General features: G+C 26.8%; 1 protein-coding gene across 2 annotated transcripts in view; it reads right to left on the bottom strand.

Annotated features, from left to right (window-relative positions):
- Positions 1 to 15,002, bottom strand: part of LOC129981119 (uncharacterized) — a 472,677-nt gene that overhangs the window by 224,501 nt on the left and 233,174 nt on the right. For both annotated transcript variants that reach the window (XM_056091801.1, XM_056091800.1), the window contains 3 exons: positions 11,713 to 11,838; positions 6,051 to 6,292; positions 2,048 to 2,226 (listed from right to left, as the gene is read on the bottom strand). In XM_056091801.1, the coding sequence (XP_055947776.1) occupies positions 2,048 to 2,226; positions 6,051 to 6,292; positions 11,713 to 11,838 (547 nt within the window). The remainder of the gene's footprint in view (positions 1 to 2,047; positions 2,227 to 6,050; positions 6,293 to 11,712; positions 11,839 to 15,002) is intronic.

Here is a 15,002-nt window from a genome sequence, read left to right on the forward strand (position 1 = left end):
ATAATTTTTTACTTCCATTTAATATCAAATTAATTTTTTCAACGGTGACATAATAAGATGGACATATAATGTAGAATAAATAAATAAATCATCCAGTAATGATGTCACAAAACACGATCACAGATTAAATGCCTTTTTTATTTTATAAATGGAAATAAAATAATTTTTATTTCTAAGCCTTTTCATTTAATTTCAAAATTTAATCTGATTTAGATTAGTTGCTCGTAAGAAATGATTTTAAATGGCGTTAATTTTTCAAGAATATTAATTAGAATGTAATCAATATTTTTTTATACGCTTCAATCGAATTAATGATACTAAAATCGATAGACAAACAATCAGAAATAGATTAATTTTATAAAAAAATCCATGTTAAAACTTTGACCAATAGAGTAATTAATAATTTTTAAATAGAGTTTTTTTAAAAAAAAATAAGACAATTATGGTAATATCAGTGAGAAGATAAACACATATGGAAATAAATCTAAAAGAATGTTATGGAGAAGTATTTTGATTTGATATCACTTTAAAATAAGATATTTTTCTGGATTTTCAGAATAAATGAATTTCATATGCATTTTTGAGAATTTAAAGCAGAGAAGGGATAATTACGTTTCGTAACTGTCAGACTCATCTGCTAGGGGCTCATCCATTTTGTTTTGACAGGGGAAAGAATATGAGAAAGATAAACGAAAGAGAGAGTTATTTTAGCTTGATTGAGAGTTATTTATCCTCGAGTACATAGTTTCAAATTTTCTTTGAATTTGAGTTTTATTAATTTAATTTCATCATTCAGCTTCGAATAATTTCTTTCATTTTTTTACCGCCATGCTTAAAAATAACAGGCCAGAAGATACCCTGATACCTTTCAATATTTTTTCACAATTAACATTTCAACTTAAAATTCAATCACTATTTCAAAAGACTTGATTTGCCCTGAAATAAACTGATCCCACTAAGTTTTACGAAATGTTATAAAATTAATTCGATGCTAAAGTTTAAAATATATACTTGATTAAATTTTTTTATCTTTGAGAAAGACCTTGGAATAAATGGACATACAAAAATGTTTAATACCCCGGATTTCCATATATATATATATATATATATATATATATATATATGTCGTTTCGACACAGCAATATAAAATATCTAAAATAATTGTAATAACTAAATAATTGCAGGACTACTGACCAGAGGGGTTCTGTTTTAAGACTTTGTAATATTATTTCATGTAACTATCAAATATTATGACCCTTTATATCATAAAATTGTAACACACACACACACACACACACACACACACACACACACACACACACACACACACACACACACACACACACACACACACACACACACACACACACACACACACAGTGTATTTAACGTCGACGGAATGGTTGGATGAATTTGTACGATAACTACAATAATGAAAAATATTATTGTAAAGTATACTTAAAAATGTTTTAAAATTAAAAAACAAATGTAGTTATTTAAGCTTTATTTTTAAAATGACAGCAGAATATTTGTTGTGAATAATGCCTTTCGAAGTTACCAAGGAAAAGGATTTATTTTTTAAACTAAACATATAATTAAAATTTTTGAAAAATGCTTTTTATAGGCCAGTTACTATCCAAGTAACTATTAAACGAATTTAATAGTATAGGATCTTTGTTTTTGATTCATCTGTCTGTCCCTGTTTAACGTTTATTCTGCATGTTTGGATTTACAGAAAAATAGCAACATTATCATGTAAAAAAGCAGAGATACATGTAATCAATTGGTTTTCCTTCAAATACTATTTTATCTACAAAACAGTTTATAAAACAACAGTCTTATCACTTAAGAAACAGATGAAATATATTTACAGCTCAGAAACCAATATAAATATGAAGGCTAACAAATTCTAGAGACTAAACTACCCTCCGGGTTCTTTATCATCAAAAGTGTCTGACATAGCTGGTACAGAAACATGTTCCGCAATATACATGGAATTTATAACCTTAAACATATTTGACCAAGGGAGGAAAAAAAATAGATTCACCTTATTTTTCCAGATAGGTTGTGCCGTGACATATACTCGGGTGTTTCGGTCCCACTGGACTGATATTCCAATATCGCTTTCGACTAAAGTAAACATTCCCACCTGAGTAGCTTTAAGCCTCGAATTTTCTGGTAAGGATGGTAGAGGGTGTAATCGGGTCAACAGTAGGCTTGAATCTCCTATTTAGAAAGGGAAAGAAGGCATTCGTTAACATGCGAAAATGAAGAAAAAATTATTTATGGATATTTTTTTAGAAAAAATATCAGAAATATATTTTATTTTATGTATCAGAAAACAAGCTTCAGGATTATGAATGATTAATAATTTTTTTCTCTACTTTAGCTCATTTTTTTTAACTCTACAAAGTATAAAAATAAACGTGTATCTATATATGTTGGCAATCTAGATAAAAAAATTTGATCAAAAAATACCAAAAATGGTACATATAATTTGAAGGAAAAGAATGTGGATTTAGAATAACTTTTCTAAAATTTTGATTAATTAAAAATTAAACAAAATTTTGTCTGTTTTTTTTTTTTTTTTTGCTATAACTTCCGAAAATATCACAACATGTAAAGGATTAGTTAATATGCAAAAATGAAGAAAAAATTGGTATTTGTTAGAAAATAATATGAGAAATATATTTTGTTTTCCGTATAAGAAAAGTTCAACATTACGCATGTTTGACTTAGATTTTTTTTTTTCTGTTTTCAGCTCATTTTTTAAAAACTAAATTCATTTTTTAAACTTTAAACTAAAAGTATAAAGATAAATGTGTGTTTGCATTCTATGTCAAATAATTTGGTTTAGAGCTACCAAAATTGGTACATATAATTTGAAAGATACATATAATTTGTAGATACAGAATAACTTTTTTTGAAATTTTAATCAATTAAAAATTAAACGAAACTTAGGCGCTTTTTTTTTGTTATGACTTCCAACAATTTCACAGCACATAAAGGATTTTTACCTCATTTTAAATTCAAAAAATTATCTTTTCCATGGCACAAATTTTTGTCGTATGTATTTTCAATTTTTACTTAATTTTTGAAAGTATTTTATGTGTATTTTACAATAATACATATCATTGTCATTCAAATATTTTCAATATTTCTACTAATATTTCATCCTAGATTTTTTGCAGTGACAAAAACATGAAGATTCAGATTATTTTCTCATGTTGAGTAGGTTTCAATATAAGATATGTTTTTTATAAAATTTCTAAAGCTTTGTGAATTAAAATTAAACTTAAATTCAGTTTTAAGCAATTGTGAAAGTTTTTTGTAAAAGTGGCCTATTCTTAAATATTTCTGCTCTTTTCTACATGCTTAAATGATTTCGTAAAGATATAGACTGAAAATTATGGAAATGTATAATTTAATAAATTGAATGGTATAAGATTTTATTTGTAGCTCAACAAATCGAATGGTATAAGGTTTTATTTGTAGCTCAACAAATCGAATGGTATAAGGTTTTATTTGTAGTTCAACAAATCGAATGGTATTAGGTTTTATTTGTAGCTCAACAAATCGAATGGTATTAGGTTTTATTTGTAGCTCAACAAACTGAATGGTATTAGGTTTTATTTGTAGCTCAACAAACTGAATGGTATTAGGTTTTATTTGTAGCTCAACAAACTGAATGGTATTAGGTTTTATTTGTAGCTCAACAAACTGAATGGTATTAGGTTTTATTTGTAGTTCAACAAATCGAATGGTATAAGGCTTTATTTGTAACTCAACAAACTGAATTGTATAAGGCTTTATTTGTAACTCAATAAATTGAATGGTATAAGGCTTTATCTATACCTCAATAAATTGAACGGTATAAGACTTTATGTATAATTCAATAAAATAAACATCAAATGGGTCCATTTTTACATCTGCTGCTTTTATTCTATGTGATTGCGCAAAAATATAGAGAGAAAATTAGGAAAATGTATGGTTTACCATATTGAATGGTATAAGCCTTCTAAAAAGTGTAACTATCAGAATTAAGAATTGAAAATATTTTTTTGATAAAATCTATTAAGATCAAATTACAAAAACTATTTTATTGAAATATTTAGCAACCGTAAATCCAAGCAAATCATCTGCTAGTAATTTAATTTTTTCATTCGATTTAATTAATTTTAATAGAGGTTTTTTTACCACATCTTAGATTCGGTTTTTATTGCGGAATTTTACTATTCGTGTTTATTGGATTTTGATATATAAAGTCTTGTAAACATTTTCCTAAATTTATGAAAAATCCTTTCAAGTTGATTTTGGATTTAATTTTTTGTTATTGTTTTTATAGCGTCTGAAAACATAATTAAAGTTTTCATTCAGCAGATATCTTAGCATAAAAAATAAAAACAACAGTAATTTCATTAGCATTTTTCAATAAGCAAGGAATTTGCAATGTAAATGAACTTATTTTTCTTTAAAGAATTTTTTGTGAATATGTTTACTAACTATAGAACTTTAAAGAACTTCGACTACAATAAAGAGTTTTTTATTTATATATTCTTTCTTATCTTCCTTATTAACTTTATTCATTAGATTGCCCGAATCTTTTATTACATTAAGTTCCATGGAACTGAATTTATGATTTATTTAAGTACAGTTAATTTGCACTAATCTTGTAAATATTTTTTCGAAAAATTCATTTTATTATTAGACTATTCACTATATATTAGATTGTTCACTGTATTACCATCATTTAATTTTTTATTAATGATAATGGAATGGCCTATTGAATTATGTCTTTGGAATATAATGGAATCAGTAATGTAAATCGATTTTTATATTCATTTAACTATACAGATTTTTGAAGAAAATGAAAATGATTTATTTTTATTACAGGTTAGTCGCCTTTAGCAACTAGCTTCTTCAAAATAAATATTGGGTTTCTTGGTTATTAGATTATTAATATAAATAGCATCTATTTAAAAATAAATCTCGTTACTTGATAAGAGTAATGGATATAAATTCAATGGAATCAGTCTAATACATATTGATGCTCGCGTCTATATTAAAAGTATATGAATTAGGAAATGAAAGGAAAAAATGAATTTCCCTTTTGGAAATGAAAGTAAAAAAAAGCAATTTTTTAAAATTTTAATATTGATAATAATACATAATTGAATACATTATTATTTAGTGGAATAATAAAATAAATTTGAATTTCATCATAACTATAGAAAGTTTTCAATAGATTGTGTATCAATTAAATTTGAAAAAGAAACTTATTAACATTTTATAAATATTTGCGTAAATGAAGAGAAAATGAAAATATTTTGAAAGAGTAAAAAATTTTTATGAGTTAATATTTTCAGATCATATTGCTGAAAAACACCCAACATTTTCGCATTTTGTATTAAATTTGGATTTTGGTTTTTTGAATTTTGAAAGGCTGACAGTGATTTTCCACTTCCCTTGAAGAACATGTGTCTTAAATTTCAGTATGATAGGAGATAAATTTTGTATAAACAAATATACAATCTTCATATAGATTGAGTTTTTCTTTATTTTAATCTATAATATGCTTTAAGCAATTGCATTAAAGATAAAATATATAACTATAAATATAAAAATTTTGCTGAGGTGTAGAAATAAAATTGTTGTATGAAAATAAATTTTGTTCAAATAAAAAAATTATGATTTAATAAGGAATAGTTTACTCATTTCTATTAACTTTTCTTAGTTCCCGAATGCTAAAATTGTTTTAAAAACATAGCTCAACTGATAATAAAAATAAATACTAATTTTACTTTCATTTTTAACGCTTTTAGATCTTTTATATATATTTTATAGAAATTTCATGAATAGTAAGAATTTCATTCATGAACGTTTGATATCTCCAATAATTCCATTCTGAAACTACTACAAAATTATGACATTTACTCCAAATTCGTATTCTTTGATTAAATTGTTCGCAGCAAATTATATTTTCATTAAAAATTGATAAAAGAAAAATAAGAGACAGTATAAATATACATGAATAAAGATATTGTACTCACCAAGCGTTACAGATACCGTTTTACCGCAAGTGGCTTTAGATCCCATTCCACAAGGCACATTTTGGAAAGTCACAGAAAAAAACTCTTTGTCAGACACTCTAGCTTTCACCAGCACATATTCGCATGTTCCATCGAAGTCGTATAATTTTCCATCAAAAGTTTCGAAATGGGCGTCCCCCCATGCATTGCAGAGTCCTGGGCAAATGTTGGATTCACAGTTCCAAGATCCTCCTTCACAAACACTGGAACACGTTGATTTGAATACAAATTTAATGAAACATTCAAAACATTGGATGCCAATTTTAAGTAAGATTTTGTCAGAAAAAAATTCAATATTAATTCAGTAAAGTGTGTCTGAATTTTTTTTTTGAGAGTAAATGTTTATCGCATAAAGTAGCGTTGACGAAATCAGCATTTCATTTATGTTGCTAGAAATCTGTATTATTACTTTTCTGCAATGTTCGGATCATTACTGAAAAGTTAGATCTACAAATGTTCTTAATCAACGCTGAATGGATATCAAATCAATGATTCCAGTCAAATCACCAAGTTTGTCTCCCAGATCAGGAGGCATTGATCCAGCATCCATTAAGAATATCTCAAAATTTATAGCTTTAATGATGATACTAAAATTGCAGAAAAGCAATATTGTAATTCTCGAAATAAGTCGCTAGATTAACAAATGGTCGCCAAATTTGACACAAACCTGGCATCCATTCAGGTTCCATTAAGAATATCTAAAAATCTCTCCTTTTCAGCAATGATCTAACATTACAATAAAACAATATTACAGATTCGTAATATTGTTTTACAGCATTTCTGTCTCTTTCAGCAATGATCTAACATTGCAGTAAAGCAATATTTAATCCAAAATAATATAACTCATTAGTACAACGAAATAAAAATGTTTTCGATAGTACACAGAGAACAGACTATATCATAATTATGAAATTCACCCCAATTATTGATTACCTGTCAAATGGCTCAAAATAGAGATAATATAAAAACGCAGTTGTAGTTGGAACATTTATTGTAAATGTCTATGAATATTGAAATTTAGTCAATTTCTTTTGGAAAAACTCTTTTGAATTTTCTTTTCGTATTCTGGAATTGGAACCACTTATGATAAAGTATTGCACTGAAGTTCAATTGTGCAAAGTTAATACAACTTAAAATCATATATCTTCTAGACAAACTAATGGAAGAAAATAATCATTTGAAAATATAAATTGTATTATTTATAAGACAAATATTTTTAACACATTGGGAAGATGAAATCCTTTATCACCAATCATGAACTAAGTAGGATCAATTTCGTCCGAGTATCTTTCGTGTTTACATTACATGTATTGAAAGCGAACTGACCAATTCAAATGTCGTCGATTTCCCATTCGCAATCTGCATTCAATCCATTAAGTATGGACTAGTAAAGGTAATTGTTTATTCATTTAGTTAATTGATACCCCATTATAGCTCCAAAGTGGCCGATAGTCCATTGCTTAGCTCTCTAAGTCGAAACAACAATCAGGGTAGATACATTTATTGTCCAAGATTAAGCCAATTCTTGTATTCTTGTTCCTGAACAATTGCTATTTATAGTGCAAAATATTGTATGAAATGTATAATTAACACTGAGTAAATGATCATTGGCATTTTAAGTCACGATTTGTCTTCATTAAATCTTTCTTATGTCTTATTAAACCATATATTATAAAAGACATTATTGATATAATTTAATTTTCCTAAATATAAAGCATTTCTCTTCACATCAATTTTGATTTTTTTTTTAATTCTTAAAAGTTGATTTTTTTTTAATTGAGACTCAAAAGAACACAAGTTATTAATCATTGTCAACTATATGAGAAAAAGATATTGCTAATTGCAAATAATTTATTCTATAATAGACAGATTAAATTAACGGGGATAATATTTTATTATTTAAAATGTTTTCTTTAGAAATATATAGTAGAAATATCTTGTAAACATTTATACAAAAAAAATGTAAATTTTTTATAAGATTATTTCGTAACTCTGAAGTCCCAAGAAACTTTGAACACAGTTTTAAAACACTCGAGAAGATAAAATTGTATTGCAACAATTTGCTGTCGAGTATGTTGGAAAAAACATTAAATCCTGAGAAATAATTTGTGAAAACAAATTAGCAGGTGAGCGTGAACACATATACTGGCAGAATAAGAACGAATTTGAAACTATATAGTCTCATTCACAGCTATAATTTAAGCAGTTATAAATAGTGTCGTTTCGTATAATTACTTAGATAAATATTTATGTCCGAGAGATTATTTTCCAAAACGTTCCTATAGAAATGGAGATTAAAATTATCCCCAGATAGAGATTATTCTGAAGTATTTGGATATATTCTTCATTGCTTGAATAAGTTTTACATCAAAAGATAAAACAACAAAGGTTTGGTCTGAATAGTTCAACAAATTGCATTGTTTTAATCCACTAAATAAATAGACAATTCTAAAAAAAAAAGACTGATAATTTGCATAATGACCTTCGGTCTCAGACAGACGAGTGCATTGGCTGAAAGGAGGGGAAGTCTGAAGCGAAGAATTAACAAAGTTGTAATAAATATGATTGTGTTGACATTAAAATATTTCATATAATTTGGACTTATACCATTATTACTTCAAATTAAATTGATTATCAAATTAAGTTTAAGGTCTTCTGTTAATAATCAAGCACATAGATAGATTTGGGCATTTTTCGATCTTGTACCGTTCACAGTATGAGGCTATCTTTTTATAGGTCACTTTAATTTAATAAATTACCACATTTATATTTAAGCAACATTTTAACGACTTATTTTTTAATTTATTTTTAACTTTGCAAAAAGGAATACCTTATTTATTTATTCATTTATTGTGACTTATGTCTGCAAGGATCCATGCACATCCGTGCAGAATATTATTTAAGCAAGCGCTTGATGTTTTTAAATATTGTTATAACAAAATAGGAAGGCAAGACTCTGTCTATATATTCTTGGCAATGTTTTAATTAAATCTTAATATTTTACAATAAATAGAATTTGTATCTAGATTATTAAATTAGATTAACAAAATCTTTTTGAAAGATCTGTCTACGGCCTTTTTACTAATTGGCCCTAGGCAGCTACTTATTTTGCTAAGTCAGAAATCTGCCACTGGGCATGTACGCATAAAAACAATACACACAGCATTATTCGTATATAATAATACATACAAATTCCTCGATTACAGGAATTTTGTATGTCAATTTTTAAAAAATGATTTGTAAAAAAAAATAGAGCAGTAATATATTTTCTCCTTTCTAACTCTCAATTCATAAATATTCTTTAATCGTAAAAACAAAATAAGTATAATAATATTTTTATGCCGTTGATTTTAAATGAAACAATTAAGTTTTATAAGTTGTAACTAATATATTTAATATATAAATAACTTTTATGGACTATAAATATTGTAGTCTCATAAGAAACTTTACTTTTTTACGAAAATTAAAAAAAAAATATATATACATTAATAATTCCTGAAAGTTATAAGTATTTTCCCCCAAATTGAACCTGCTTTTTTCATCCTTTTTGATGTTTTTTTTCTAACTTTATTTACCTTAAGAAAAAAAAATCTTATGGAAATAAAAAGTTTAAACCAGAAAGTGAATAAAATGAAATAAAATAACATTTATAAAAATCCCTGCTTAGCGAATTCTTTATTGATAAGCCAGATCAGAAGTTTTCAAAGGACATTTGAAAATAAATAAATAGGGTTCTTTAAAGCCAGCAAATACATTTTATTTTCATCTCTTTCACTTTCCCTAGGACCACTAGGAGTTCATAAATTTAATAAAAGATGTTTATTTCTTCAAATAATCGAAATATATTTCTTTTCACGAAATTCTAGTTTCTTATTCAAAATTCTTCAGTCAATTACGATAGGACCTCGAAAAGCGTATGAATTAATTTGATTTGGGGAAACGTCGAAATAAGAGTTAGATATTTTTAGAATTTTTAAAGGAGGTTTCTTGAATTTATTCAATGAATTGAAATAAATAATAAGCAAGTTCAATTGAGTTTTTATATCCTTTTCAATAAAATTCACAAAAGAAAGTTTTTAAACAATGAGAAATATCTGCAACCTCAAATACTTTAATATTATTATTCTATAATAAAGCTAATTTATTTCTGAATGTTCAAGTTTATAAACTTCTGAATAAATAAAGCAGTAGCTTAAGAAATTGTTTCTAGAATTTAGAAAAAATTATTACTTGCGAGCTTTGCTAATTTAATTTTAAAGGAATAAGCCTTGATATTTTGCAGATTTAATAATTATTTTTGTGGAAAAAGTGAAAATTGAATTTTTTTAATACCATTTTAAACACATTACTTTCATAAAAAGGGTTTTTGAAAGTAATTCGTTTAAAGTAAAATATGGTAATAAGTACATATTCTGATTAATATATCCAGAAATTGTATGACCCTCTTATTAAATTTACGCTGTGGCTTGAGCTATTCAAATAAATATTAAAAATTAATAAATGTAATTGCTTTTATTATAAGAAGTCCATTATATCTTATTTGTGATTTTGCAACTCAAAATGATGGTTATTGTTTTAGTCAATCCAATTCGTTCAATCAATTTTCTTAAAAAATATTTGCGATATATTGCAACTCATAATCTCAGAGTAAGAGATTGATATGTCAGTCAGTTATTGTCTTTTTTGATCAAATTTATTGGCAATTCTGCTACAAACATTATCAGGTTAAGCTTTTAGATTTTATTCCTAGCTCAAATTCGCAATACTAGGTTTTTTTTTTCTATTTTTGTGTTGAAAGCTGGAATTAAGGTATTTTCGAAACGATAAAATTTATTTCACTTGTTATGTGTTCTTATTATTATACAAATCATTTTTATTTTCTTATATATGAAGTATATAAACATTTGAAGTATATAAAATGTATTGCAGTCAAATTTTAAATCGAGATTTTAGCGTAACTCCACGTTTCAAATTTCCTCAAGTCTGAAAAACACATTTTGGTGTAATTTTCTTTCTCTGCCTGTCTGTGAACACAATGACTCAAAAAAAAAAAATGTTTTGAACTAAATGGATAAATTTAAGATTATTTATACCAAAGTCCATAAGATTTCTATCAAATTTTGAGTGAAATCCATTTGAATTATGTCAACTACTTCTCCATCTAGATTAAGATAACTACAGAATAGAAAAAGCTGGATTAATTTGGATCACAGATTTAAAATCTCGATTGCAAATCTACATCCAATTTTGAACCATATCTACAGTATGTTGATCATATGTCAGTCTCTACATTTCCTTGTATAAAAAGGCGGTAACTTAAAAATAAAACAATTTGAATAAATGGAATGTGTCACGTGATCCCTTATAAGTAAACTGTATTCCTTATCGAATTTTGGTTTCAAACCTTCTAGAAAAAAGCGTTTAAAATGCATACTCTGTTTTTATTACTATACTGCGAAGTGCTAAATTCTCATGTGTATGACTCTAGACTACTTGTGCTCACGGCCTTATTGTAGGGCCACAATTTTATGAAAAGGGGAGGGAGAGAGACGGTAACCCTTACTCGAGAGTATGCGAGAAAATTCTGGGAAGACAACTTCCTCTGGATTTGTAGTATACATACCATTTATTGCAATCCATTCTGACTTGTTCCCCTTCTTCATAACTTCGACCACCATGGTGACAAGGACAGTCGTGGGGTTGAACACAATTTCCAGAGGTGGTATCTAAGACATAGCCTTTCTGGCACCTGTTGGAAAAAAAAATGCATAGCAAGCGAAATTAACAAATTAATTATAAGATACCTAGTAGTTAATATATAAGAATGGAATTATTAGATACATTTTATTGATTGAAAAATTAATAAAAGATATTATGATGAGCCATTTTAACACAGAATTCTAAATTAACCTGTTATGAAGGACAAAAGGACAAGAAATATTTCGAATTTTCATTTCAATGCTAAAAAAAAAAGGTTCTACTTGATTTTAGTAAAATATGTGACTTTCAAACCAAATTGGATTAAAATTTACATTTATTTTCATAGAACTTTTCAAAATTAATTTTCAGAGAGTTTTTATCTTTAATTCACAAAATTTCATCCCAAAGGCTACATGTGCGGAATTACCCACTATAAGGCATAATATGGCTTAGATGAACTTTTTAGAAAAAAGTTAATTTCAAAAACTAGATAAACTGGTAGGATAAAAAAAAGGAATACTTTTATTTACATTTGATGATGGCATTTAATGAATAAGAAAATTAAATAGTGAAAAAAAAATTATTATATACAGTTGACAAAATGTTTATTTGTACACTTCAATTATGGAATATTATAGCAAAATAAAATAAGGTAACTAAGTTAAAATTTCAGAAATATATTCTAAGTGAGGTAAAATAATAATAAAATATCAACAAAAAAAAACAATCACATAAATTTTAGTTGATTAATGAATAAAACTTTATAAAAACTATTCAAAAAGAGTATTTGTACACTTACTTAGTGACAAATTTTAAACATAATTATAATTATTTTATAGAAATTTAATACTTTCTATGCATTCTATTGGCTTTTACAATTGCTTCAAAACGTCTTGGCATTGATTCTATTAACTTTTTGGTGGTTTCTTGAGCTATTTCTTCCCAAGCTTCCATGAGTGCTTCTTTCAAACTATTTTTACTTGTAATATTTTTTTTTCGGACTTGAGCATCCAATAGCATCCACAAATTTTCAATTGGATTTATATCCGGGGATTGTGGTGGAGTTTCAAGGCGTCTTGGCGCATTATAAAGCAACCATGTTTTAGTAACTATCGCAGTGTGTTTTGGATCGTTATCTTGTTGGAATAAGAAAGTGTCACCGATACCCAATTTTCTAGCACTGTCTAATACGTTATGCCACAACGCATCAATGTAACCTAAAGCTGTCATTTTTGTGTCAATTAAGCGTAATTTTCCAACACCGCCATGTGCTACACAGCCCCAAACCATCACATTCCCCCCACCATGTTTCAGGGTCTGAAGTACATTTTTACTATCTAGGGTTGTTTTATTTTTTCGAAAGATTTTTCGGATACTAGGGGGTGAAAAAATTTCAAACTTATTCTCATCTGAAAAAATAACCTTTTTCCAGAAGTCCATCGGGTTGTCTTTGTATTTCATAGTAAATTCTAGACGCTTCTTTCTATTTACTTCAGAGATCATTTGTTTTTTTCTCGGAGTTCTGCCTTTTAAACCAGCACTATGTAACACATTTACTAATGTTTGAGCGGTCACTCTAATGTTAGAAGATGTGAGAAGGTCATCTGCAATTTTCTGAGCAGAAATTTGTGGTTTACTAATAGCTGCTTTAACAATACTTCGTTTATTTCTTGAAGTTAATTTACTCGGGCCACCTGGCCTGCGTTCATTTTCAACACGTCCAGTATTTTTATATTTTCTTACAATGTAACCAATAGTTGTAAAGGGTAACTTAACCATCTTTTGAATTTCGCGATAAGATTTTCCACTTTTATTAAGGTTAACAATATGAGTTCTCATGTCTAAAGAGACTTCTTTTGATTTCGTGGCCATTTCTCAACTTTTCTCTGCGAGTGACCTTCACTGTTAAAAAAGATAACCTTCAATGTTTAAAAAATACTAACTATCCAAAAAATTAACTATAATATGAAAAATTACATGAAATGATAGTAATACTTACCGGAGATATAGGTGTACAAATATACTTTTTGTAAGAAATTTTCCAAGTTTTTAAGATTTAGATTTTATTTTCAATTATTTCAAAATATTTTTTTCATTTACTTAGAAATAAACAACAAACTCACGCTCACACGTCGCAATGAATAAAATAGCTGCTTATATGTTTCTAAAACTTTAAAAAAAATTGGTGTACAAATAATCATTTTGCCTACTGTATATTGTTATAAAATTTCTTTAGTTGCATTGAAATCCCAGTTCTTCTATATTATATATATATATATATATATATATATATATATATATATATATATCGATTTCGAAGCGATATATATATATATATATATATATATATATATATATATATATATCGATTTCGAAGCTGACGTCCGTTCACACTGCGATACAAGAAGACAGAAATTTTTCCCTCAGTGATTTTATAGTGAAATTTTGATAGAGAATTCTTTTATTCGTGTAGCCTTGGGAAAAGGAAATTTAAGTATAAGGAATGTTGCGAACATTAAAGAATTTTATTCCCTTTCACTCGGAGCTTGGGAACCCGCTGATTGCAGCAATTTTGCAGCTCAAGTGTGGGATTAATTAAATAAAAAAAGGTGGAATTGGATCAGGAAATAAAACAGCATTTTTAGAATGAAAATATATGTTAAATTAATATAAAAATTTGAGAATTGATTAGGATTTAAATTAAAGTTTAAAGTATCATTACATATTACTCATTTATAAAGAAGACCACATACAAAAACTATATAAAACATAAATGTATAAAGCAAATAAATAATAGTGTAGTTTAAAAATCTGTAAATAAATAACATATTGAAATAAATATTTTTATATACTGTTGCATTTTGATGTAGCAAATTCTGATATAAAAAGGTAGAATTTAAAGAATATGGGAAGTAATATCTGGTACAAGCTGGAAAATGAAGTCTGAAGAGGATTTCTGAAATTTATTTAAGAAATTATCTACAGGTGAAGATAATTTCTGAAATTTATTTCAGAAATTATCCACAGGTGAAGATATGATTTTAGTTTAAGATAAATTTATATTTCTAGTTTACCAAACATCCATATTTCTCTAAAGGAAAAAAAAATTCTATTCCTGCCCTTGACGTAATCAAATTTAAGAACTAAGAAAATAGGAAAACTAAAGAGCAGATCATTCGAAACTTGGCGCTTTTCGCTTACTATGAAACTTTT

Source organism: Argiope bruennichi, chromosome 8 (genome assembly GCF_947563725.1).
Source record: "Argiope bruennichi chromosome 8, qqArgBrue1.1, whole genome shotgun sequence".
In the NCBI taxonomy this organism is placed as follows: domain Eukaryota; kingdom Metazoa; phylum Arthropoda; class Arachnida; order Araneae; family Araneidae; genus Argiope; species Argiope bruennichi.